Below are 26,306 nucleotides of genomic sequence, written 5' to 3'. Positions count from 1 at the left end.
CGTCAGCCCTGGCTGGAAACCTGATGCTCCCCCTATAGGGGTATAAGGGGAGGTTTTTTGCAGATTACCCTCATTTTATCACATTATCCTCCAGACTTTAATCCTATTTAGTACAATAGGGCTTTTGAGGCGAGCCTTGAACAGGCGCTGTTGCTCTCCCTTTTGTCTTTTCCGGGTCACAGAATATGAGATGACCAAGCCTTGTGCATATGCCTTAGTGGTCTCCCACATCATCGATGGGTTACTGGCCAGACCTGAGTTGATATCCCAGAAAGTTTTGAATTCCTGTGAAAAATACTTTATAAATTTGCTATCCTTCAATAAGAAAGGATCCATACGCCAATGTCGGGGGCCTTTCCCATCATCCTTAGTCTTGACTTCCATATATACTGTGGCTTGATCAGAAATAGTTAAATTACCTTTTTTACAAGACAGTATCGAATTCAAAAGGATCAAGGGGACAAAATACATATCGATTCTGGTATGGCACATTGTGTGGGTTAGAGTAGAAAGTAAAGTCTCTGCCCTGGGGATGAAGACACCTCCACAAATCTACTAGTCCTAGCTCCTTATTCAGATCCACCAGCTGTCTTGATCTCAGAGATATACCCGTAGTGCTCCTAGGTATCCTATCCGTCTCGGGTCAATAATACAGTTAAAATCTCCCCCTATAATTGTATGGTGGACCCTGAAAGCCATTAACTTAAAGAACGTTTCCATTACAAATTTAAAAGGGGTGTGCCTGGGGGCAATAAATATTCAAAATTCCATATTCCTCTCCATATATTAGGGCTTTGATTAATATACAACGTCCAGACTCATCTTTTATCTGGCTTAACATTTGGAAAGGAAGATTTTTCCAAATAAGAATGGCTACCCCCCTACTTTTTGAGCTGAAAGATGAAGAGAGAGCCTGATCAAACCTACCCTGTTGTAGCTTCGAGTGTTCCTTATCATGTAGATGTGTCTCCTATAAAAGAGCTACATCAATCCTTTATTTTTTAAGACTTGATAATATCTTTTTCCTTTTGATTGGTGAATGGCTCCCCTTGACATTCCAGGTGCACCACCTAAATGAATGGCTAGCCATGATCATCCAGGCAAGGCCCGAGACCCCCCCCCCCCAGGAGGAAGAACCCCACCCAAAAGACCTTGAATAAAGACCATAGAAAATTCACAAATACAAAAATTCTTTAAAACATTTAAATCAACACAATTAAGAACTACTCCTAAAACATATTTGAAAGACTTTCCCTCTTGCTCCCAGGGGGCACTACTACCTATCAATAACCCCACCATAACCTCTCCCAGCTAAGGCCCTGCTCTTAGCCCAGGCATTACAAAATGGAGGAAATAAATTCAAGTGTCTTATAAAACCAGAGTTAAAAGTGAATTACCCACTGTGCCCTCCCCCACACCAACACCTAGATACGTTTAATAAAACAATACAAAACAGAAATATATAAAGTTACAAAATTACAATCCCAGCAAGTATTAGGCAACTAAGAAAAAAAACTCCACTCAAAACCCCACTGCTGCCTCACAGTGCCAAAGAACCCGGTTCCATTCCCGCCTCAGGCGACTCTCTGTGTGGAGTTTGCACATTCTCCCCGTGTCTGCATGGGTTTCCTCTGGGTGCTCCGGTTTCCTCCCACAATCCAAAAATGTGCAGGTGAGGTGAATTGGCCATGCTAAATTGCCCGTAGTGTTAGGTAAAGGGGTAAATATAGGGGAATGGGTCTGGGTGGGTTGCGAGTCGGTGTGTACTTATTGGGCTGAAGGGCCTGTTTCCACACTGTAAGTAATCTAATCTTTAAAAAGAAAACGTCCCCCACAAATCACGTAAGCTGTGCGAGCTATAAAAAGGAGAGCAAAGAAAGAATAAAGAACAGGCTCCCCCTCTCAATCCTCAGGGAAAGATGAGTAAAAGAGAGATGGAGAAAGAAAAAAAGGTAAACAAAGGGATGGCAAAATAAAGTCATGCAGTTCAAGTCCCGCAATCTATCTGAGAGCATCCAGAAATTCTTTTACTTTCTCCAGTGATCCAAAGTTATAAACGGATCCTCCATGGCTGAAGCGCAGCGTTGCTGGATATCGCATGGAGTATTGAATATTTAAGTCTCTCAATCGCTTCTTCGCCTCATCGAATGCCCTCCTCTTGTGGACCACGACTGGAGAGAAATCCTGAAATAGCATTATCTTGGAGCCCTTGTACATCATGGCCTGGGGATCCTTCCCCAGGACTCTCGAGGCCTTTCGGAGCATTTGTTTTTCTTTATAACATTGGAGTTGGGCTAGAACCAGGTGTGGGCACTGATGCGACCCAGGCCTGTGTACAGCAACACGGTGGGCCCACTCCACCTGCACCCGGCCCAGCTCCGACTCCAACTTCAATAATTGTGGGAACCATCACTCCAAGAAATCCACAAACTAGCCTTCCTCTTCCAGTTCGGGAAGGCCCAGCAACCGAATATTTTTCTGAGGTTGTCTATGTGCTCCTCCAGGGTCCGGACTCGCCACTCCAGGGCCTGGACCTGACCGACGGATGACTCAGCAGCAGTCTCTGAGGCCGCGGCCTGTTGCTCCGCCCCTCCGACACACTGCTCGAGTTTTTCAATCTCTCGGCCATGCTGTCTCTGTCTGTTGTGAGCTGCGGGAGTTTTTGCCCTTTGGTGCTTTTTTAAAAATGACTAAACTGTTAAAGTTTGATGCAAAATGACTAAGAGCGCTGCGCAAAAGCTATCTTGAATGGTTTAAAAGGTGAGGTGAAGGTGGGCGTCCCACTTTGTCCGAGTCTTAGGCAGAGAACTGAAGACACAGACCTACTGCATCGCCACCATCTTGGATCTCCCGCAAACCTTTTTCTTACTACTTTCCAGGTGGTCAGTCATTGATTTGTGATTCTGTCCTAATCGTAGACATGAATCAAACACATATAATTGTATTTTTATTTTCAGTTGTATCCTTTCCTGCAGTGATTGTGACAAGGTCAGCCAGGGTGGCATCGTGGTACATGTGTTCCCTGATTGGGGCTGTTAACCTGGTCCAATCAGGGAGCCCTGGCTGACAGGTACAAACAGGAAGGTCAGAGGTTCTGTTCACTCTGAGAGCTGGCTCTGATGGAGCAGGATCAGTGTCTAACTCTCCATGTGTAAATAGAGGGTGACTTGGTGATGGGACACTGGCCTCAGTCCTGTTATTTCATTTCCCTGAGCCCGCCAGCGGTATCCTGTTGTGTGTGTTAAGGTCAATTGTGATGGACAGGGTGCTGTGTTTTCTTATTGAGTGAAATGCTGACACCAGCCATGGAATCTGACCTCAAATATCTCCCAACATAGGAAGAGACAGCAGGTACTTCTTGAAATAACCGATATATTTGCCTTGTTTGCTCTGACCTTTGAGTATAGGAGTTGGGATATCATGTTGATGTTATACAGGATGTTGGTGAACCTCTTCTGGAGTCCTGTGTGCAGTTCTAGTCACCCTATAATAGGAAGGATATTATCAAACTGGAGAGTTCAGAAAAGATTTACCAGGGTGTTGCTGGAAATGGAGAGTTTGAGATATAAAAATAGACTGGTTAGGCTGGGACATTTTTCCCTGGAGCGTGGGAGGTTGAGGCGTGACCTTATTGAGGTTTATAAAATCATGAGGGGTGCAGATAAGGTGAATGAAAAGTGTCTTTTCCCTAGAGTGGGGGAATTCAAAACTAGGGGCATATTTTTAAGGTGAGAGGAGAAAGATTTGAAAAGGGCATGAGGGTCAATTTTTTTAACACAGAATAGTTCGCGTGTGGAGAAAGTGGTAGATGCAAGTACAGGTACAACACTTAAAAGACATTTGGATAAGTTCGTGAATAGGAAATGTTTGGAGAGATATGGCCCAATTGCAGCACATTGGATGAGTTCAGTTTGGCAATATGGTAGACATGGACTAGTTGGACTGAAGGGTCTGTTTCCATTTTGTATGACTCTGACTGAGGTGAACATGAGAATGCTTTGGAAGTGCACAGCATTATAACAAACTTAGAAGGTTAATGGGACTGGAGGTTAGCCATTCTGCAAGTCAATTAGATCATGGTTAATCTACACTTCAATCTCAACAACCCACATTGCTCCACAACCTTCCAGACCCTCCACCAACAAAACACAATCACAACCTTTGAAAGGTCAAGTCGTTCAGTCTTCCTCTTGTGTTCCCTGCCCAGTGACAGGTCCCACACAAATCTCCTACAAGGGTAGATGAAGAAGGATGGAATATGGAATCGAACCCTGCACTGTTAGCACTTAATGACCCACACAGGCCACCCAGCCAATTGCCCCATTCCCCACTCTCCCCAACGCCCCCCACCACCACCAAAAGGATTCAGAGTTGCTATGGCAATGTACATTTTTATTTGCATGTTGTAGCTTGGAGCTATGGACAGTGATGGGGGAGGATCCAATTTTCTCCCACCATATGGTTGACCAGGAATCTCTCTCCTCCTATCGTCTGTCGTTGGTGCAAGTTGGAAAGATTTACAATGTGAAACTCGATCTGGCTGTGTTAAGAAACTACTTTGTTTGGTCATCAGGTCTTAGGTTGGGGCTGGAACCTGGAATTTCTGGTTCAGAGGTGGGGATGCTCGCCACTGCATCTACAAGACCATCTCACTATTCAATACCCTTTGGGGAAAAGAAATTGTTTTCTGATTTTAATCAATAAGGAAGTCAATGTCACTGGGCAAAATGTGGAATTGAGTATATCAATCTGCCGTGTTTGCTTTGATTTTTTTTTTTCCTTTTTATTTTATTAAACAATACACAATTTACAAAACAATTAACATTAACAGCTGTATCCAGAGTAACAGCAAATTACAAGGGAGAGGAGCTGCAAGGGTAGGTCCCAAACCCTACCGTTCAAACCGTTTTCAGGGAAATGAGGATAAACGTTAAATCCCACTTGCAGTCATCGCAAAACAGTAACAATGACAAATACATATAAGACAGTCCAATTACATTTTAAAAAGTGCACAAAATACAGAGTTGAAAAATGTGGTGCTGGAAAAACACAGCAGGCCAGGCAGCATCCGAGGAGCAGGAGAATCGACGTTTTGGGTATAAGCTCTTCTTCAGGAATGAAGCATAAAATACAGACCCAGCCAACAACCCAGTAAGCCCCTTTTTCCCCCCCCCCCCCCGCCGCCCCGATCCCTCTCACCTTCCGGCCACTCTAAGGCAGTCTGCCCCTACTGGCTCTCGGTCCACCCCATGCCCCTTCCGCTATGACCTCTTTGAATGGTGGAGCAGACTCAATGGCTGACCATTGCTCCGACATCTTATGTTCTTATGGACTCCAGTTTTCTCATAGCTGCAAAAGGGGGTTCAAGACAAAACATGAGATGGATATAATTGAGAATAACAAAGGGTTGGATAGGATAAATAGGCACAGTCTCTTCCCTGCGGAGGGCGAGTCCAGAATTAGAGGGCATAGGTTTAGAGTGAGAGAGGAAAGATATAAAAGGGACCTAAGGAGCAAATGTTTCACACAGAGGGTGGTACATGGAAGGAATGAGCTGCCAGAGGAAGTGGTGGAGGCTGGTTCAATTGTAACATTTAAGAGGCATTTGGATGGGTATATAAATAGGAAGGGTTTGGAGGGATATGGGCTGGGTGCTGGCAGGTGGGACTAGATTGGGTTGGGATATCTGGTCGGCATGGACGGGTTGGACAGAAGGGTCTGTTTCCATGCTGTACATCTCTATGACTCTATGATTCTATGACTTGGTATTGGGGTTATAGTGAGCAAAATGGTGGAGACAGGATGTCCATTCAATAATTTTCAGCCATTGTAAACCATCACATTAAAGCTGTCTGTTGTGATTTTGGCAGTGAAAGGCGATGTATTTCTTTCATTACAAATTTATGGTTTCAACTTTCTTTTCCCAGGCTCTGTCTTCACCCCAGTGAGACGCATGCTCAGTGTCCATCTAAGGAGCGGCCATCGAATGTCATCTTGAAGGTTCAGCATTGGAGTGGGTCCCTCTTTCCCCTTCTTCACACCCCGCGCCACCTCAGCCCACACCCCCACATCTCCTGCTGGAGCTTTGGACCATGGAGTTGAAGGTGTGGGTGGACGGGGTTCAGCGAGTGGTCTGTGGAGTCAATGAGAAGACCACGTGCCAGGAGGTGGTCATAGCCCTGGCACAGGCTATGGGTAAGGAAAGTATTCTCTGTCTGGTGCTGGGTGGTATCTGGGAGGACTGACCTATATCCCTCAACATCCTGACTTTATTCCAGATGAGAACTGGCAGGATCACCCTCGTCGTATCAAGGATTTAGGTGTTGGGTGGGGGGGGGGGTGGTCTGTACTCATTGGAGGTTAGAAATATGAGAATTGGCTTTAAAGAAACATTTAAGATTGTTCAGAGGCCTGACAGGATAGATGCTGAGAGGTTAGAGTCTAGGATCATTAGCAGTTGGCACAGTGGTTGTATGGTCAGCACTGCTGCCTCACAGTGCCAGAAACCGGGATTGACTATCTAAGTGGAATTTGCACATTCTCCCCGTATGTGCATGGGTTTCATCTGGGTGTTCCAGTTTCCTTCCAAAGTCCAAAGATGTCCAGGCAAGGTGGATTGGCCATGCTAAATTGCCCATAGTGTCCAGGGATGTGCAGGCTAGGTGGGTTAGCCATGAGAAATGCAGGGTTATGGGAATAGGATGGGATGCTCCTCAGAGGGTCACTGCAGACTTGATAGGTTAAATGGCCTCGATCTGCACTACAGGGATTCTATGACATAATCTCATAATAAGGGATTACCGATTTAACACCAAATTGAGGAGGAAGTTCTTTGCTCAAAGGGTAGTGAATCTATGGAATTCTTTCTGGCAGAGAACAATTTAGTTTGAGTCATTAAGTATATACAAGGCTGAGATCAAGAGATTTTTTAATCCATGAGGGAATCAAAGTTTATGGGGAAAAAGCAGGAAAGTGGAGTTGAGGACTATTAGATCAGCCATGATCTCGGTGAATGGTAGAGCAGACTCAATGGTCCACTACCTCCATTTAACATTTATTTCTGTGCTCTTCTCAATTCACACAATTACTGTAGACCATTTTTGTGGGGGATAGGAAGAGATGTGATTGTGGGTTTTGCCCCTGACTCTGACCCCTTCAGATTATAAAGCCAAGGAACCGTAATTCTGAGACACACTCAGAAAGTTGGAGGGATTTCTGTCCGATGGGATGCTTCCTAAATGGATCTACTTCCCTGATAACTCTCTCTGATGGTTTTACTCCTTCCAAAACACATAGTGTTGGGAGATGAAAGAGGCTTCATCTTTACACGTTACTGGCAATAGAGGGCAATAAAATCTTTGGTTTTTAAAGAGGGAATTATTCTGCCTTTGCCATGCTGAAGGAGGATGACAAAATGGAAACAAAAAAGGACAACTTTGTAAGTATAAAGTGTAAATCAAAAAGATGCCCAAGTGACACATTATATTGGATTGTGTTATTTTCCAGGCCCCTGGACGCACTTAAAAATTGTCATTTGGTTTCCTGCTTATAATAGTTCCCTGTTATACAACCCCTTTTTGAAATTGGGGAATTCTAATTCTGGCATGGCCAACCACCTGGTCACGTAGCACTAAGAGGGGCATATATTCTCTCCCCATAACTAAGACAGGCTTGATTAGGCAAAAGTGAGGACTGCAGATGCTGGAGATCAGAGTCTAGATTAGAGTGGTGCTGGAAAAGCACAGCATCCGTGGAGCAGGAAAATCAATACTTTGGGCAAAAGCCCTTCATCAGGAAGCAGGAAGCCTCCGGGGTGGAGAGATAATGGGAGGGAAGGGGTGGGCCTGGGGAGAAGGTAGGCAAGAGTACAATAGGTGGATGGAGGTGGAGATGAAGGTGATAGGTCAGAGAGGATGGTGAGTGGATAGGTGGGAAGGAAGATTGGCAGGTAGGACAGGCTTGATTACCCTGGGGCTTACCTGGGATCTACTGACCTTGCCCCACAATCCCTGCTTTCTCTTTCTCTCTCCCCATGCCCCCCCCCCACCACCACCAAGGAATTTACCAGAAGGCTGCCCAGACTGGATGGATTCAAATGGGCAATCTGCCTATGGGGAGACTGGCAGCTTATTCCTGAGGCCTAATGTCAGGAAGATGATGTGCGCCCTTCTTTATATGTTGAGAAACAGACTGTAATGAATATTCATAGTAAAGCTGTTAATATTGTTTCTGACGAAGAGACGAACCTTTAAACTGAGAAGAGGTTAACCTAACTAGAAAGTTTTTTAATAAAAAGTCAAACACGTGATACTATTCAGTTAGTTTCTCTGGTGCAGTTTAAGTAAAAGCCGTCCCCGAAATCCTGAATTCTGTTGGACCTTCCTCCATATTTCTGACAAAGTTAGATTGGCGCAACAGTAGACCGTCAGTGGATTCACGACACTAACCCCTCGCTGAAGAAGGGCTTATGCCCGAAACATCGATTCTCCTGCTCCTTTGATGCTTCCTGACCTGCTGCGTTTTTCCAGCAACACATTTTTCAGTTCTGATCTCCAGCATCTGCAGTCCTCACTTTCTGCTAATTGATACTAACCCCTCGCTGCCAATATTACCATTTTAGTCCAATGTAGCTGCACAGTGGTCAACCAAGGTGATGACTGCCCCATCTGCTGGAAACAGCAGGCATTGCAGCTTACTCAACAAAATCAGAGCACCCGAGCTGGAAGCTAAACTGGACAATTAACCAAGGAGGAGAATTGTTCTGGACACCAACAGCAGACAAAGGAACATTTGACATAATTGTAATGGATTCCACAGGCTGCAATTTAACACAGGCATTATTATAGGTTATTTCAAATATATCCTCACATGAGCTGAATTAATGGACAAAGAAACAGTTTACAAAGTGGCTATTGGTATTGGTCTGCTGATAGTATCACTGGTCATTTCTCAGCCATTGTATAATGGTCCAGCTAATGAACTCATCAGGAATGTGTTCATGCATAACAGCCCATATGATTACTGTCTCACAGTCCAGCCCGACCAACATAAAAAACTTGAATTTATATAGCAGCCTTCACCAACCACCAGATGGCTCAAAGCACCTTACAGCCAATGTAGCAGTGTCACTGTTGTAAGATATATGGCAAACAATTTACACCCAGCCATCTCTGACAGACGTAATAATGATCAGATAACCTTGTCACTTTTTGCAATATTAAGTGAAAGGCAAATTTTGTATATATTAACTCCCCTGCTATTCTTCAAAATATAGTGTCATGCAATCTTTAACATAGACATGGTGACTCAATGGTTAGCACTGCTGCCTCACAGCACCTAGGATCCATGTTTGATTCCACCCTTGGGTGACACTCTGTGTGGAATTTGCATACCCGTTCCATGTAGAGTCATTAAGGTGTACAGTATGGAAACAGACCCTTCCGACCAACTCGTCCATGCCGGCCAGATATCCTAACCTAATCCAGTCCCATTTACCAGCAGTAGCCATATATCCCTCTAAACCCTTCCTATTCATGTACCCATCCAGATGCCTTTTAAATGCTGTAATTGTACCAGCTCCACCACTTACTCCGGCAGCTCATTCCATACATGCACCACCTTCTGTGTGAAAAAGTTGCTCCTTCGGTCCCTTTTATATTATTCCCCTCTCACCCTAAACTTATGCCCTCTAGTTCTGAACTCCCCCACCCTAGGGAAAAGACCTTGACTATTTACCCTATCCATGCCCCTCATGATTTTATAAATCTCTATAAGGTCACCCCTCAGCCTCCAATGCTCCATGGAAAACAGCCCCAGACTATTCAGATTCTCCCTATTGCTCAGATCCTCCAAACTTGGCAATATCCTTGTAAATCTTTTCTGAACCCTTTCAAGTTTCACAACATCTTTCCGATAGGAAGGAGACAAGAATTGCATGCAATATTCCAACAGTGGCCTGACCAATGTCCTGTACAGCCGCAACATGACCTCCAAACTCCTGTACTCAATACTCTGACCAATAAAGGAAAGCCTACCAAACGCCTTCTTCACTATCCTATCTACCTGCGACTCCACTTTCAAGGAGCTATGAACCTGTATGCCAAGATCTCTTTGTTCAGCAACACTCCCCAGAACTTTGCCATTAAGTGTATAAGTCCTGCTAAGATTTGCTTTGCCAAAATGCAGCACCTCACATTTATCTAAATTAAACTCCATCTGCCACTCCTCAGCCCATTGGCCCATCTGGTCAAGGTCCCGTTGTGCTCTGAGATAACCTTCTTCGCTGTCCACTACACCTCCAATTTTGGTGTCATCTGCAAACTTACTAACTATACCTCTTTTGCTCACATCCAAATCATTTATATAAATGATGAAAACTAGTGGACGCAGCACTGATCCTTGTGGCACTCAACTGGTCACAGGCTTCCAGTGAAAGACAACCCTCCACTGCCACCCTCTGTCTTCTACCTTTGAGCCAGTTCTGTATCCAAATGGCTAGTTCTCTCAGTATTCCATGAGGTCTAACCTTGCTAACCACTCTCCCATGAGGAACCTTGTCAAACGTCTTACTAAAGTCCATATAGATCACATCTACCGCTCTGCCCTCATCAATCCTCTTTATCACTTCAAAAAACTCAATCAAGTTTGTGAGACATGATTTCCCATGCACAAAGCCATGTTGACTTTCTCTAATCAGTCCTTGCCTTTCCAAATACAGGATTTCCTCCAACAACTTGCCTACCACCAAAGTCAGGCTCTCACCAGTCTTTAGTTCCCTGGTTTTTCCCTACCATCTTTCTTAAATAGTGGCACCACGTTAGCCAGCCTCCAAGCTTCCAGTGCCTATCTGCATGGATTTCATCCAGGTGCTCTGGTTTCCTCCCACAGTCCAAAGATGTGCTGGTTAGGTGGATGGTCCATGTTAAGTTGCCCATTGTATCCGGGGATGGGTTAGGTTAAGAAGAGCAGCAACACTGGGAAAGGCAGTGTTACAAGGATGGGTGGGTTTAGTGGGATGCTCTTTGGAGGGTTGGTGTGGACATGATGGGCCAAATGACCTGGTTTGATACTGTAGGGCTTCTAAGATAGACCTGAGGTCAGATGTGGTTAACTTTCCATCTGAAAGATAGCATCTCAGACAGTGTCAGCTTTGAGTTTTACACTGGAGATCTGAGGCTGCATTTTACAGACCTCATCCAATATCTCCCCCCGCCCCCCCGCCCCCCCCCCCACCCCGACATCAACAAAGGCATGTTCTTGGCAGAAGAGAGTAAACATAGTGGGTAAAGGCAAAATACAGTCGATCCTGATATAACACAAATAGTTCAGGTTTCACACAATTTCATGTTATAAGAAATCACTTAATAGCCATGCCATTTAGACTAATGGGGCCAGTATAGTGTTACAGCCAATGCAGGTAAGGAAAGTTCACATTCTACAAGTAACTGTCTAAATTCCTCAATCCCGTTAAAGTCAATTCGCGTTGAAGAAACGCGTGTTATCTCAGAACAGACTGTGCTGCTGATGCTGGAAATGTGAAACGAGCACAGAGAAACTCAGTGGACCCTGGTGGTGTTTGTGGAGCGAGAAACCGAGTGAAACTTTCAAATCTGGCATGGCTACTTCAGAACTGGGTCTTCCTCAGTTCTGAAGAAGAGTCATATCAGACTCATAACGTTAACTCTGTTTGCTGTCTTCAGACATCACAGGGTGACTAGCCACCATCCTCATGCCAACCTACAGGGGGTGGATAAACTGCCTGCAAGCTTGTCTATCCAGCCTTAGGTCTACTGAGCTGCTATATAAATGCAAATTGTGAAAGATGCTATATCAATGCAGATTCCTTTCTTTCTATTGTATTGAAAACTATGAGCCGCATCTCACTTTCCTCATATTACAGAAACTTGGCATTAGCAACTCTCTTTCTCCATTTAATTTGCAGGCCGGACTGGACGCTACACTCTGAAGGAAAAGTGGAAGGATATTGAAAGGCATTTCACACCAGAGGAGAAACTCTTGCCATCCCTCAGTAAATGGGGCCAGAAAACTAAGGATGTTCAGCTGATACTAAATCGCACTGGGCCTTCCCTCAACCTGCGGCCTGTATCAGACAAACACAGACCGGAGAGGAACATTCACAGACAGAGCCTTCCCCCGTTGGCAAAACTCCGGAATAAAAGTGACAAAAACAGTCACGTGAAGGAAGCCAAGAGGAAGTCCCTAAATTTTGCTGAAGGGGCTCGAGAGTGGCTGGGGTCGTTCGGGAAGAGCAAGGAAGGAAAGGTCAAAGGCAAAGGCGGCGAGCCTGAAAAGGAGGCCTCAAATTCTGATCACCGTCCGGGAGGGGAGCTGAACCAGCTACTCCAGCGTCAGCAGGAGAAGCTGACCAGTCTTCAAGCTGAGCTGGAGGCGAGTGAAGCAGAAATCGCAAAGCTGCAGGAAGACAGTGAACCAAGCACCCACACTGAGATCATCAGGATCCAGGAGCTGATAGACGAGAGAAGTGCTGAGGCAGAAGAGGTGGAATTCTGGGAGAACGAACTGAAGGCCGAGCAGCTCCACGGGGGAGAACTCCGGGAGCAGCTGAAAGAAGTGAAGGAGAAGCTGGAGGAATGCGAGGAGAAACTAAGGAACTGCTTGCTGAAAGCCCAGGGTCTGGCAGCCGACCTGGAGGTGGTCAGGTCTCAGAGGGAACAGCAAGAGGCCAAATCCTGCCATGACATCAGGATCAAGGTAGAGGAACTGAAAGAGGAAATAACTGTTAAATCTCAGAAAGCTGTACGCCTGGAGGAGGATGTAAGGCTGGTGGAGAAGGTCATTGAGAGGGTGGAAAATGAAATTCAGGTCAGTCTGTAGGAGAATTTTGGACAATCCCAGTGACATTTTTGTGTTTGTATGAATAATTTGTCACTGCTGAGAGACTAAAGAGCTGTGGAAAGGATATTGTTTTTGCTGGACTTTTTGGCAAATAAACATGTGTCCACATGTACCCAAGATAGGTGTACCCTCAATGTGACTGTGCCACGTCAAAGGGGCAACTGAAAACACGTCCCAAGCTAATCCCATCCTCTCCCAAAGATTCTTGATGGTCTTTTATCTTATACACACACACACTCTCACACACTCTCACACACTCTCACACACTCTCACACACTCTCACACACTCTCACACACTCTCACACACTCTCACACACTCTCACACACTCTCACACACTCTCACACACTCTCACACACTCTCACACACACCACTGAGTTCCAGACTCAACCAGCTCCACCAATAATGAGGGTTCAGCTCATGACACCAAATGCCCCTACCCAGAACAAGGAAGTGAATTAGGAAACTGAGATGGGAGATGGGCTTTGTACCCATTACAATAACATCAGGAAATGATCAGCTGGCCTGATAAACCTGTGCCACATCCCTAGTGACAGGAATACCCTGACTAAATGTTTCTATCCCATCTCCCACTCTCTGTTTCCAAACACCTACAGCTATGATTCACCTGAGAGACGGGACCAATAAAGGGAGGAAGACCCCTAGAATAGTCTCTCTCAACCTGTTTCGGCAAATGAGAATCAGCCCAGGAGATCACAGGGCCCTACGTGTGCATCAGCTGTTCACCTGCTCACCTTCAATTTGTGCTGATCTCTGACCACACACACACACACTCTCCCTAATCCTGTTATTAACCAGAAGTGATCATGAAATCCCCTACAGTGTGGAAGCCGGCCATTCAGCCCATCAAGTCTGCACGGATCGTCCAAAGACCCACCCCTCCCTACCATATCCCCATTACCTCACATTTGCCATGGCCAACTCACCTAGCCTGCACACATTGGGGAATCTAGCATGGCAATCCATCCAACCTGTACATCTTTGGACTGTGGGAGGAAACCGGAGCACCCAGCAGAAACCCACGCAGAGAATGTGCAAACTCTATACAGATAGTCACCTGAAGGTCCTGGCACTATGTGGTTGCAGTGCTAACCAGTGAGCCACTGTGATCTCATTGGAAGGCAGGAGTCAGCATGTTTCTCATTTTAGAGGGAGTGGGGGAACAGGCATCTTAAGGAAATTTCCTTTGGGGGACCAGTGGTACAGAGCAGTGCCTGGCAATACCCATAGGGGGAGCATTGGCTTCTGTGTTTGCCTCTTGTCCAGTGAGCTCTCACCAGTGCTCCATTCTGGTTCAAACCTAACATTCCAAAACAATCAGCATCAGAAAAATAATCTCAAAGGACAGGATTGGTTCAATGTGGGAGAGTTTTAAGTGCGAAAAACCTTTAGCATGTTATCTCGGGGTTGCCAGATTCTGACCGTGTCAGAGACAAAAACAGAAGTTGCTGGACAAACTCAGCCGGTCTGGTAGCATCTGTAGAGAGAAATCAGAGTTAACGTTTTGGGTTCAGCAAGTCCTTCCTCAGAACTGATGGTAGCTACGAAAAAGTTGCTTTTCTTTTTAGAGAAAATGGGGTGGCAGTTGGGGGCAATGAGTAAATAAGCGGGGATGGAACCCAAAGAGAGAATGGTTAGACAGAAAAGGGCTGGAAACAGTCAGCCTGGGAGAATGAATGGATGCTAATGGGGACAATTCGCGGCTAACAATGGGTTGTGTGTAATGGCAGACCATGTGATAACAAGGCCTGTTGGGTGGGGGGCTAGGGTAAGGCTGTAGAGTGTATTTCAGAGAGCGTGATAGCACACACACTGACCCAGTCACAGGTTAACATGAACTCGTATGTGGTGGGATGTACATACTGATTCCACTGCTAATGCTAGCAGCCTTGGATCCTGTGCCTGTCACAGTGTTAGTGGGCCAATTATGTGCTTGGTATTCGGAGCATTGTTCAGTCATCATGGGGACTTAGTGGGGTTCCTCATTTAAATAAATGCCAGCCTTTGGGTCTATACTAAACACAGAAGAACAAATGGGAACAGGAGTGGGCCATTTGGCCCTTCTAGCCTGCTCTGCCATTCAATACTATGGTCATGTATTTCCATGTATTCAGTCTGGAGACCAAGTGTTGCTCCTGTACCTGCAGTTGCCAACTCTGGAGTTATTCAGGAAGGTGTCATCCCATGACTTCCTGCCTCCAACCACCCTACTCATTGACCCTTCAACATTTCTGTCCTCATGGCACACTCTCTTCCCAGAAATGAGATGTAGGCAGACTCTTTGTTGTTCAATTGGTTGATTCTTGACGGGAAGACAGCCAATCATTTCTCTCCCTCCCTCTAGTATTTGGATGAATAAAAAGCAAAAGTATTCAAAAAAAATTGAAACAAAAGATAACACTTCCTTCTGGTTTTATTGTCCTTTCTTTCGTTACTCAATTGAGGCAGTGTTTTAGGGTGATCAGGATACCAGGCCTATCAGCGTGGATTGGAACCCGACAGTGTTCAGCCTTATCTGAGAGGATTTAACCAGCTCCGACAGTCAGCCTAGAGCTCCTGTACATTCCAGTAACACACCGCACAATGTGTTCCTCTCCTGAGCTATTGGAGGAGTCTACTCACACAACAACAAACCTAAATGGCTAGATGCTTGACGAGTGCCCATACTTGCACCAAGTCTTGAACATAAAAACAAAGGTCTTAGGAGCAGGAGTAGGACATTCAGTCCATCAAGCATGCTTTGCCATTACATTAGATTGGGTGTGGTCTGAACACCACCTTTCAGTCTGTGTGTGTTCCCCATTCCCGTCTCTTTCTCCAATTCCCTCCCATTAGGTGGGTTAGCCATGGGGAAATGCAGGGTTATAGGGATAGGTTGGTGAGTCAGGGTGGGAAGCTCTTTGGAGGGTTGGTTTGGACTCAATGGACTGAATGACCTGCTTCCACACTGTGGGGTGTCTATGATTTCCTTTCTCTCTCCCGTACTCTCTCCCTCTTTCCCATCCTTCTCCGCCTCTTCCATTCCCTCCCTTTGCTTTCTTGGGGGGAAGGGGTTGGTGGGGGGGTATTGGATTGAGGTTCCATAACAATCTGCAATCACTCACAGTATGAATGTGGACAATAGGTCCTTTGACCATGAAGCACACATTGTACCTTGACCCTCCAGCTGTTGTTCACGTTCCTTCCCAGTCCTGATCTCTGGACTTCAATCTGTAGCTTTGTCATAATCCTCACCCACTCTCTTGCTCAGGAACACTTATTTCCATTTTCATTTCCTGACCTGAGTTGAGGCAGGACTAATGATTGAACCTGCAATTGCCCTGTCCTCTCTGGCTTGGCTTGATAGAGCTTTAAGGTTTGGTACTGGTGTGCTCCTTGTTCAATTTGCTGTGTTGAAATGCCCCTCTCCCTCGGCTTATCCCATGTTACATAGGATCACCACAATTCTGGTCCGCTTTTGTTCTATGGACCTAGCAAGTGGTAGATACTTTTCCTGCTGCCCGCCTTCCCCATGTATCCAGGTTGTAGACTGGCACCAAGCATGCCAGCACCAGTAGCTGACTTCTGTGGCCAACCAAATCTGGAGCATCCTGAAGCCCATAGCTAATCCACTGAGCCTACACATGGTGCCTCAGTGGTTAGCACTGCTGCCTCACAGCACCAGGGACTCTGGTTCAATTCTAGCCTCAGGTGACTGTCTGTGTGGAGTTTGCACATTGTCCCCGTGTCTGCATGGGTTTCATCTGGGTGCTCCGGTTTCCTCCCACACTCCAAAGATATACAGGTTAGGTGAATTGGCCATGTTAAATTGCCCACAGTGTTCAGGGATGTGTAGGTTATGTGCATTAGTCAGGGGTAGAGTAGTAGGGTAGGGGAATGGGTCTGGGTGAGTTACTCTTCAGAGGGTCGGTGTGGACTTGTTGGGCCAAAGGGTCTGTTTCCACATTGTAGGGATTCTATGACTGGGGATAATTTAGCAAGGCCAAACCACCTAATTTGTACATTTGTGGACTGTGGGAGGAAACTAGAGCACCCGGAGGGGACCCACACAGACACGGGGAGAATGTGCAAACTCCACACAGACAGTCGCCCAAGGCCAGAATCGAATCTGAGTCACTTGAAAACACCTACGCTGTGAGGCAGCAGAGCTAACCACTGAGTGACCAGTCCGTGCTGCTGGGAAGTATCCTTGTGGAAACATCTTTAAACTAAATAGGGACTAGGTATTTTATTTCGCTTGCCTTGCATCGAGCTGTGCTCACTGAGCTGTACCACACAACCCTTGTTCCCTGTCTCCCTCACTATCCCCCCAGGGTTTAGATGCCGTAATATGATTTCAGAGATTCAATCTAGACAAGTTCAGCTTTCCTGGATCTCACCCGGCACTACCAGAAACCGAATGGCTTTCACTGTATGATTTCCTCCTGGACACCCCGTGCTGGCCTCTTACCATCCCTCAAACACTTTATCTCCGAATGCCACTGTGACATAGACCACCTCAACCTGTCAACACCCTCCCCCACTCCAACTTCTCATCCACACAATGTGCAGCCCTCCACTCCCTCTGCTCCAACCCCAACCTCACCATCAAACCAGTGGGCAAGGTGGGAGGGCGCAGTGGTAGTTTGGCGCACTGACCTCTACACCGCTGCAGCCAGGCGTCAACTCACTGAGACCTCCTCCTACCACCTCCTCGACCACAACCTCCCCTCCCATCACCAAACCAACACCTCCCAGACCATCCACAAACTCATCACCTCAGGAGTTATGCAAAATGACTGCCCTGGTAAACTGATTGTCTCTGTCTCTGCCTGCCCTACTCACGGCACCTCCTCATTTCTCAAATCCGTCCCGTATCCTTGGTCCATGAACTCTTCACATATATTCGGGACATCACCCACGCCCTCTACCTGCTCCATGACTTTTCAATTTCCCAATACCTCTTCTTCACCATGGTTATCCAGTCCCTATATACTTCTATCTCCCATGACCAAGGCCTACAAATCCTCCATTTCTTCTTCTCCTGCCAACCTAACCAGTTACCCCTCCACTGATACACATTCAATTGGCAGAACTGGTCCTCACACTCAACAACTTCTCCTTCGTATCCTCCCACTTTCTACAGACCAGGGGGGGTAGCCATGGGCATCCACATGGGCCCCAGCTATGCCAGCCTCGTCATTGGGTATGTGGGACAGTCCATCTTCCGTAGTTACACCGGCACCATTCCCCACCTTTTCCTCTGCTACACTAAGGATTGCATCAGCGCCACCTCATGCTCCCACAAGGAAGTTGAATGGTTCACCAAAACCTTCCACCCTCACCTCAAATTCACATGGACCATCTCTGACACCTGCCTTGCCTTCCTGGACCTCTTCGTCTCCATCTTCAGCAACCAACTTAATATGGACATCTACTTCAAACCCACCAACTCCCTGGACTACACCTCCTCCCTCCCCTTCTCCTTACTCCCAATTTCTCCACCTCCCAGGAAGAGCAATTCCATTCCAGAACATCCAGATTGCCTCCTGTTTCAAGGTCTGCAAATTCCCCTCCCACGTGATCAACCAAGCCATCCACCACATCTCCTCCACTTCCTCTATCTTGCCCTTGAACCCCACCCCTCCAATCGCAACAAGGATAGAACCACCCGGTCCTCACCTTCCACCCTATGAATCTTCGGATACAAACACATTGTCCCTCGCCATTTCTGCCACCTATAGTCAGACCCCACCACCAGACATATAGTTCCCTCCCCAACTCTTTCTGCATTCTGCAGCCACCATTCCCTCTGTGACTCCCTCGTTAGGTCCACGCCCCACACCAACTCACTCTCCACTCCCGGCACCTTCACTTGCCATTGCACGAGGTGTAAAACCTGCACCCACACCTCCCCCCTTATCTCTGTCCAAGGCCCTAAAGGATCATTTCGAGTCTGGAGGAGATTTTCCTGCACATCGACCCACCTCATCTATTGTGTATGTTGCTCTTGATGTGGTCTTCTCTACATCGGGGAGACAGGATGCCCACTCGTGGAGCTGTTCAGGGAACATCTCTGGGAGACAAGCACTGAACAACCCCACCGTCCGGTGGCTGAACACTTTAACACCCCCTCCCACTCTGCTAAGGATTTGCAAGTCCTGGGTCTTTTTCACACCAAATCCAAGCCACCTGATACCTGGAGGAAGAACGCCTCATCTTCCACCTTGGGATCCTCCAACCACAATCAATCTTGATTTCACCAGTTTCTTCATCTCCCCTCCCCCCCACCTCATCCCAGATCCAACTCTCCAACTCGGCACCACCCTCTTGAACTGTCCTACCTGTCCAGCTTTCGTCCCACCTATCTGCTCCACCCTCCCCTCCGACTGACCACAATTACCCCACACCTGCATCCACCTATTGCTTTCCTGCCTACCTTTCCCCTAGCTCCACCCCCACCCCCGTATTTATCTCTCAGCCCCCTTCCGCCCCCCCACATTCCTGATGAAGGACTTATGCCCGAAATGTCGACTCTCCTCCTCCTCGAATGCTGCCTGACCTGCTGTGCTTTCCCAGCACCACACTTTTCAGCTGCTTTCACAGTATGATCAACACAGTTCAAATTAACACACAATTGGTTCTTGATAATTCTAATGATGTATAATGTCAGCTACCGTTTATTGCTGCATTCTGTATGAGTCTGTTTGTACATGACAAGTTTCCTGTAATGACCCCTTTCTATGTAAATAAAGTTATGTTTCATTTTTCAGTCATCAAAACAATCATTCTTTACAGACATCACCTCCTGAATTCTATTATCACTAAAGCTTTTTGAGGACTTTTGTACTGACTGGATTGTTGAAAATAGCATTCCTTCCCTTCACTGGGCCCTCCCGCTCACACTCAACTTATTCACATCACACCCACCTCACACTCACCCCAACCTCATTCACCTCACATCCACCTCACACTCCCCTCCCACCCACTTCATTACCCTCTTCTCATTCACCTCACACCCACCTCATCCTCAGTCTCACCCACCCCAACTCACACTCACCTCACTTACTCCCTCTTCATCTCTTCTTTCCTCACTCCCATAATCCTTTCATCCACCATCACCTCCCCACTATTTCTCTCCTCTCCTCTCTCCTCTCCTCTCCTCTCCTCTCCTCTCCTCCCTCCCTTTATCTCCTCTCCTCCTTTATGTCCTTTCCTCCCTTTTTAAGATTTTCATCTTGCACTCATCAGGACAGAATGCAAGAATAACAAACCCAAAAGAAAACAACAATTTAAACTGCAAGAGGGTGCTGATTAGTCAGCTGTTGGACAATGATTGGTAGACACATTGACTGGTGCATTCACCAAGACAATGGCCAATCCTTTATTTAAAGGTGTAGCGATAACACTGCAGAGTCTTGACAGCATCAATTGATTGGCATCACATCTTGCCTCCACCACTGATGCTCAGTAGTAGCAATGTATACTATCTACACTATAGAAATTCACAAAACATCCTGAGACAATGCCTTCCAAACCCACTTCCATCTCGAAGGACAAGGACAATAGATGATTAGGAACACCACCCCTTGCAAGTTAGCTTCCAAGACACTACTATCCTGACTTGGAAATATATCGCTGTTCCTTCATTGTCACTGGGTCAAAATCCTAGAATGCCCTTCCTATTGTTATTGTGGGTCTACGTACAGCACATAGACTGCAGCAGTTCAAGAAGGCACCTCATCACCACCTTCTCAAGGGCAACCAGCAATGAGCAATAAATGTTGGCCCAGCGAGCGACACCCACACCTCATGAATGAATTTTAAAAATGGATTACTACATCTGTTAAAGACAAAAGACTTTCAAGTGAGTACATTCAGCCTTAAAGAACCTCAACCCTATTAATTATTTCTATGCTCCAGTATTGTACATTTGAATTGCAACTGAAAATAAGATCGAAAGGTCTTTAGCACCTCATTGTGTCTCAAAGTATGTTACAGCCAATCAAACACTTCTGAAGTGCATTCACTGTTATGATGCGACAACGCGACAAACAGTGTGAACAGCAAACTCATGCAGTATTAGAGTGACCAGGTAATCTGCTTTAGTTACATTGTCAAAAACCACACAACACCAGGTTATAGTCCAATGGGCTTATTTGAAAACACTCGCTTTCAGAGCACTGCTCCTTCATCAGGTGCTAGTGAGAGAGGAGGACCTCAGACACAGAATTTATAAGGAAAAGATCAAAGGGTCAGACAACTCAGGCAAACAAATTTAACACACCTAAGATGGCTCTTAAATCTTTAATCAGTTAGAATGGAGGTGCAGGTTTTGATTAATTAATATGCAAATCCCAGAATTTCTTTCAAGTCACTAATGTATTTTTAGGTGCGAGGTCTTGTTTGGAGTCTGTCTGTGTCTTAACCTGGAGTCAGTCTGGTTTTATTTCCAAACTAGCAGTTTATAAAATGCCACATTGACTGACTGTCTACGAATTGTGTGCTTTCTGAACAAAATACAATATATCTGCATATACAAATCTGCAAATGCAAATTCTCAGATTTGCACATTAATCAATCGAAACCTGCACCTCAATTCTAGCTGAATAAAGATTTAAAAGCCATTTGTTTGCATGAGTTATATGACCTTTTGATCTTTCCTTATAAAGTCTGTGTCAAAGGTCTTCCTTTCTCACCAGCACCTGATGAAGGAGCAGCACTCCGAAAGCCAACCTGTCGGATTATATTCTGGTGTTGTGTGATTTTTGACCTTGTCCAACACAGTCCAACACTGCCACCTCCACATCTTAGTTACATCGGTTGAGGATTGAATACTGGTCAGAAACTGGTATTTTCCCAGGTGACCATTCCTCCTAAGTCTATAAAACTCTAACAGGATAGACACAGGAAGGATATTCCCAATGACCATGGGAATCTAGAACCCATGGTCACAGCTAAGGATGCAGGGTAGGCCATGTAGGACTGAGATGAAGAGAAATTTCTTCACTCAGATAGTGATCAACCTGTGGAATTCTCTGCCATAGAGAGCAATTGGGACCAAAACACAGAATGTTTTCAAGAAGGAAATAGTTATAGTTCTTGGGGCTAAAGGGATATAAGCGTATGGGGAGAAGGCAGGAACAGAGGACTGAGTTGGATGGTCATCCATGATCACATTGAATAGCAGATAGGCTCAAAGGGCTGAATAGCCTACTTCTGCTCCTAATTTCTATGTTTCTGTCTTCTTGTATTTGATAAGGTTTATACCCAGATACTGGGTGAGAGTTGTTTGAGGTGGTATGCTGCCTCCAATTCTCTCGTCTTTTCTCTGTCTTCAACCAATGCAATGTTTAGTGGTAGACAACACACCACCTCGGAATATCCAAAGAAGGGACACTGTTCTTAGAGCAAGGAGGGCTATTGAATGGCAGCAAGAAGTACAGCTACATTTGGTTAGTCATAGTTACTCGGACCTTAGGGGGCTGATAACAAAAATATCTGCTCCTCCGAAAGTAGAGTAGAACTCCTTGCCTCCACCCACAAGATGAGACGTGTGATGAAATCTTCTGGGAGAGTTTGTCCTGTTTGTATTGAGCAAGCCAGCAGTCTGCTCAGTGCTGAGAGTTGTTAATAGGTGGCAATATTGAATGCAATCAGCAAAAGGGGAGAGTTTTATTGCAATTTTTCAATACTGTTTGGGGGGTCATTGAAGAGGGTTCATTGCATTTGCTATTTGATGTGCCTAGTGTTGAATCAGTTTATCATCGACATTTACTGCATGTTATTTTTGGGTGTTAGCAATTAGCTACGTATATACTGTAGATTGTGACTGCTCTAACATTGTAAAGAAAAGTTATTGTTGTTTATTCAAAACGATGAAATCTTGAGGCATATTCTCATAATAAATCCCCTGAATCCCATCCTTTGTCTAATTTAAAAATAAACGCAATGGTTCCTAACCAGATTGTAGCATAAATTTAGCAATCTGGTCCTGGATCATAACAGTGTGACATCAGCAGAATGGAAGAGTCAATTTAACATGAATATTAACCCCTTCAAAGCCACTACTTTATATAACAGACATTATGGGAATAAGTATTCAACCTAAAAACGGTGCCATTGATTTTATGTGGCAGGTGCTAGAATATCTCATTTATATTGTCAATGTCAGTTCCTACTGGGCAAGGAAGGTCAAAATCAGGCTCTGATTGTGTAGCCTTTCACTTGTTTCTTTCCTGGAGTTAATACTCAGCGGGTGTTCAGTTGCTAACACTGTCGGTATCTGAGCCAGAGGTTTGTCAGTTACTGTACTCTACAGAGGTGATCAGATAAACTCAGATGATTGAGTGGAGTGCTGTATTACTCTGTTCCAAATGAAATGTTGAACAGCAGACTATCTGCTTTTTCAGGTGGATATAAAAGATTGAACCTTTCTATGAAGAGCTGGGAGTGTATTCCCTGCATTCTGGCCAATATTTCTCCTGCAGTCAAAAATGGATGATTACTTTTCACTGTTGTTGTTAAATTGTTAATTACGCCTGCAGTCCCTCCTTATCAGATGTAACTCACGGGCTGTGAACTATCTGACAATCCCGATAGGATGAGGTATAAATGTTGTTTTTGCAGTAGCTTAAACTATGATCTCACTTGATTTTCATAACAGAAGTTCCAATGTTTCAAATTCAATTCCTCTTTACTTTAGTAGTGCTAAAACTAGACTATTTTGTCCCCACCAGGAGTTTTGGCAGGTGCATTTTCTTGTATATCTCAATGCTTCTTCCTTGCCTGAAAATACATTAATAATCAGCCGCCCATTGGCTCCTATAAGTATCACCGATGTCAGGGTAAATAGCTTGGCACTGACCTCTTTGATACAGTCTTTCAGAACAAAGGACCACATTAGCGGTTTCTACAAGGAGCCCAGCAACAGATCTATAATTACCACAAGATTTCAAATCTCTTTCCTTAATATATCCTCGCAGGTGAAAATTAACCCTAAGGCACTTCAGATAAGATGAATGGTTTACAAAGGAGATTAACGGACTCAGCTGATTAGTTCAGAGGTGTTGTATTCTCAGGTGCTCATTACTCTAATGGTCTCTATTCATGGTGTACGTGCTGTCATTGAGGCCATTTTAACATTCGGTTAAATGGTAATGCAATCAGAGCATTATTGTGCACTTTATGAACATGCAGTCTGCAAATGCTAATGAGGTTTCAATTTGAGTTGTAAAGCCCATATCAATCTTTTTGTCTCCTATCAGTATCAGCCTGGTCAGAGCTTTCCTCAGTTCTCTTACCCAGATGTTCAAAATGTACAATTCCTTGCTTGCTCTTTCCTCTCCACATTTACATTGTATTCAAATGGCTAGCAATAACCTGCATTTGTAAAGCACCTGTAACATATTAAAAACTCCCTGTGCGGATTGAAATTGACACCAAGCCCCAAAGGGTCCTTCTACATCTTTCAGAGATTTTCCTGCATATCCAAACACCTCAGCTACTGTGTCTGTTGCTATCAATGTGGTCTCCTCTACACTGGGGACTCAGGACACCAACTGCCCTGTGGCTGACCACTTCAACTCCACCTCCCACATGCAGATCCTGGACCTCCTCCATTGCCATATCCAAGTCACCCAATGTCTGGAGGAAGATTACCTCATCTTCTGCCTCGGGACACTCCAACCACATGGCATCAATGTTGATTTCATCAGTTGCCTCATTTCCCCTCCCCCCACCTCATTCCAGATCCAACCCTCCAACCCGGCACCACCCTCTTGAATTGTCCTACCTGTCCATCTTCCTTCCCACCTATCCACTCCACCTGCCACTCTGACCTATCACCATCACTCCCCACCCTGCATCTATCTATTGCCTTCCAAGCTACCTTCCCCTAGCTCCAAGCCCCTCTCATTTATCTCTCAGCCCCCTTGGGCTCCTCCCACAACATTCTTGCTGAAGAACTTATGCCCAAAAAGTTGACTCTCCTCCTCCTTGCATGCTGTGCTTTTCCGGCACTGCACTTTTTGACTCTGATCTCCAGCATCTGCAGTCCTCACTTTCTCCTAATTAAGAGATACTTCGACAAGATATTGTTGCCCGAAAAGGAGTAATTAAACCTTTTACCCAGGTGTTCTTCCCTTGTGTGGCAGACAAAAAGCAAGGAATGACTCAGAATTTAACCAAACAAATCTTCATTATTTTAACTCTCAGTATAATATGCAATATAAAAACATTCATTGCAACATTTCCTCCTTACCTCCTCTAACTTAACTTCAACTTTAACTCACCTCATTTAGTTCACTTTACCTTAGCTTTAACTCAATTCACATTTTGCCCTCAATCTTACTTTAACTCTATAAGTTTGGCTTGAATCAAATACTACCCCAATTGGAGTGAAGTGGCTAACTTTGCTCTTTCCGTCGATCTTCTTTCATGGTTCTCTGTCTTCTCCGAAGATAACTCCAGGCCACGTTTCTCTGAAATGTTGGTCTCAAAGATCTCTCCTGAAAACATCCTTTTGTTTAATTTGATTTATTGTTGTCACATGTACCTAATTACAGTGAAAGGCTTTTGTTTGCGAGAAGTACAGGCTGGTCATAGTAAACAAAGACCATAGGATGCATACAGATCATTGGGTGTTCTGCGAACTTATCTCAAAAATTTACTTGGTTGCCAGAAACTTCTCTGGCACTCAGCCAAATGTCTTAACCAGTTTAGTAGCCATTTCTGCTGCTGGCCACCTGACTACAATATAAAACATAAGGAACAGAAGCAGGAGTAGATTACATAACCCCTTCAACACCTCTGCCAACATTCAATACGATCATTGTTAAAAATTCATTCACAGATGTGGGCATTGTTGGCTTGGCCAGCATTTATTACCCATCCCTGATTGCACAGTGGACAATTAATAGCCAACCATATTGGTGTGGGGCTGAAATCAAAGGTAGGCCATACTAGGTAAGCACAGCAGCTCCCCTCCCTAAAGGACACCAATAAACCAGATGGGTTTTTTTTCCAACAGTCAGCACTGGTCATTGTTAGAGTCTTAATACCAAACATTTATTTAATTCAAATTTCACCATCTGCAATGGCAGGATTCAAACACAAGTCCCCAGAAGATTAGCGTAGCAGGTCAGGCAGCATCCAGGGAACAGGAGAATCGACGTTTCGGGCATAAGCCTTGATTCCTGAAGAAGGGCTCATGCCCGAAACGTCGATTCTCCTGTTCCCTGGATGCTGCCTGACCTGCTGCGCTGTTCCAGCAACACATTTTCAGCTCTGATCTCCAGCATCTGCAGACCTCACTTTCTCCCCAGAAGATTAGCTGGGTCTCTAGATTAATAGTCTGCAATCATATCAATAGGACTTGCCTTATGGCTGATCTTCAGTCTGGACCTCATTTTCCCACCCACTCTCCACATCT

The 26,306-nt window shown here is 45.3% G+C and overlaps 1 protein-coding gene across 2 annotated transcripts in view; it reads left to right on the top strand.

Moving 5' to 3' along the window:
• The window catches only part of LOC122563295 (ras association domain-containing protein 8-like), an 84,931-nt gene that overhangs the window by 24,607 nt on the left and 34,018 nt on the right, over nucleotides 1–26,306 (top strand). Inside the window, exons 2-3 of one of the 2 annotated variants that reach the window (XM_043716998.2) lie at nucleotides 5,928–6,195; nucleotides 11,942–12,732. In XM_043716998.2, the coding sequence (XP_043572933.1) occupies nucleotides 6,093–6,195; nucleotides 11,942–12,732 (894 nt within the window). In that variant the 5' untranslated portion in view covers nucleotides 5,928–6,092. Of the gene's footprint in view, nucleotides 1–5,927; nucleotides 6,196–11,941; nucleotides 12,844–26,306 lie in introns of both variants that reach the window. The other variant, XM_043716997.2, reaches the window with a different exon arrangement.

The sequence above is a fragment of the Chiloscyllium plagiosum genome, unplaced genomic scaffold, assembly GCF_037043375.1.
Source record: "Chiloscyllium plagiosum isolate Xiang-an unplaced genomic scaffold, Cpla_swu_hap1 HiC_scaffold_26, whole genome shotgun sequence".
Classification (NCBI taxonomy): Eukaryota; Metazoa; Chordata; class Chondrichthyes; order Orectolobiformes; family Hemiscylliidae; genus Chiloscyllium; species Chiloscyllium plagiosum.
Note: the sequence above shows the minus strand (reverse complement) of the source record. Positions and strands in the feature narration are given on the sequence as shown.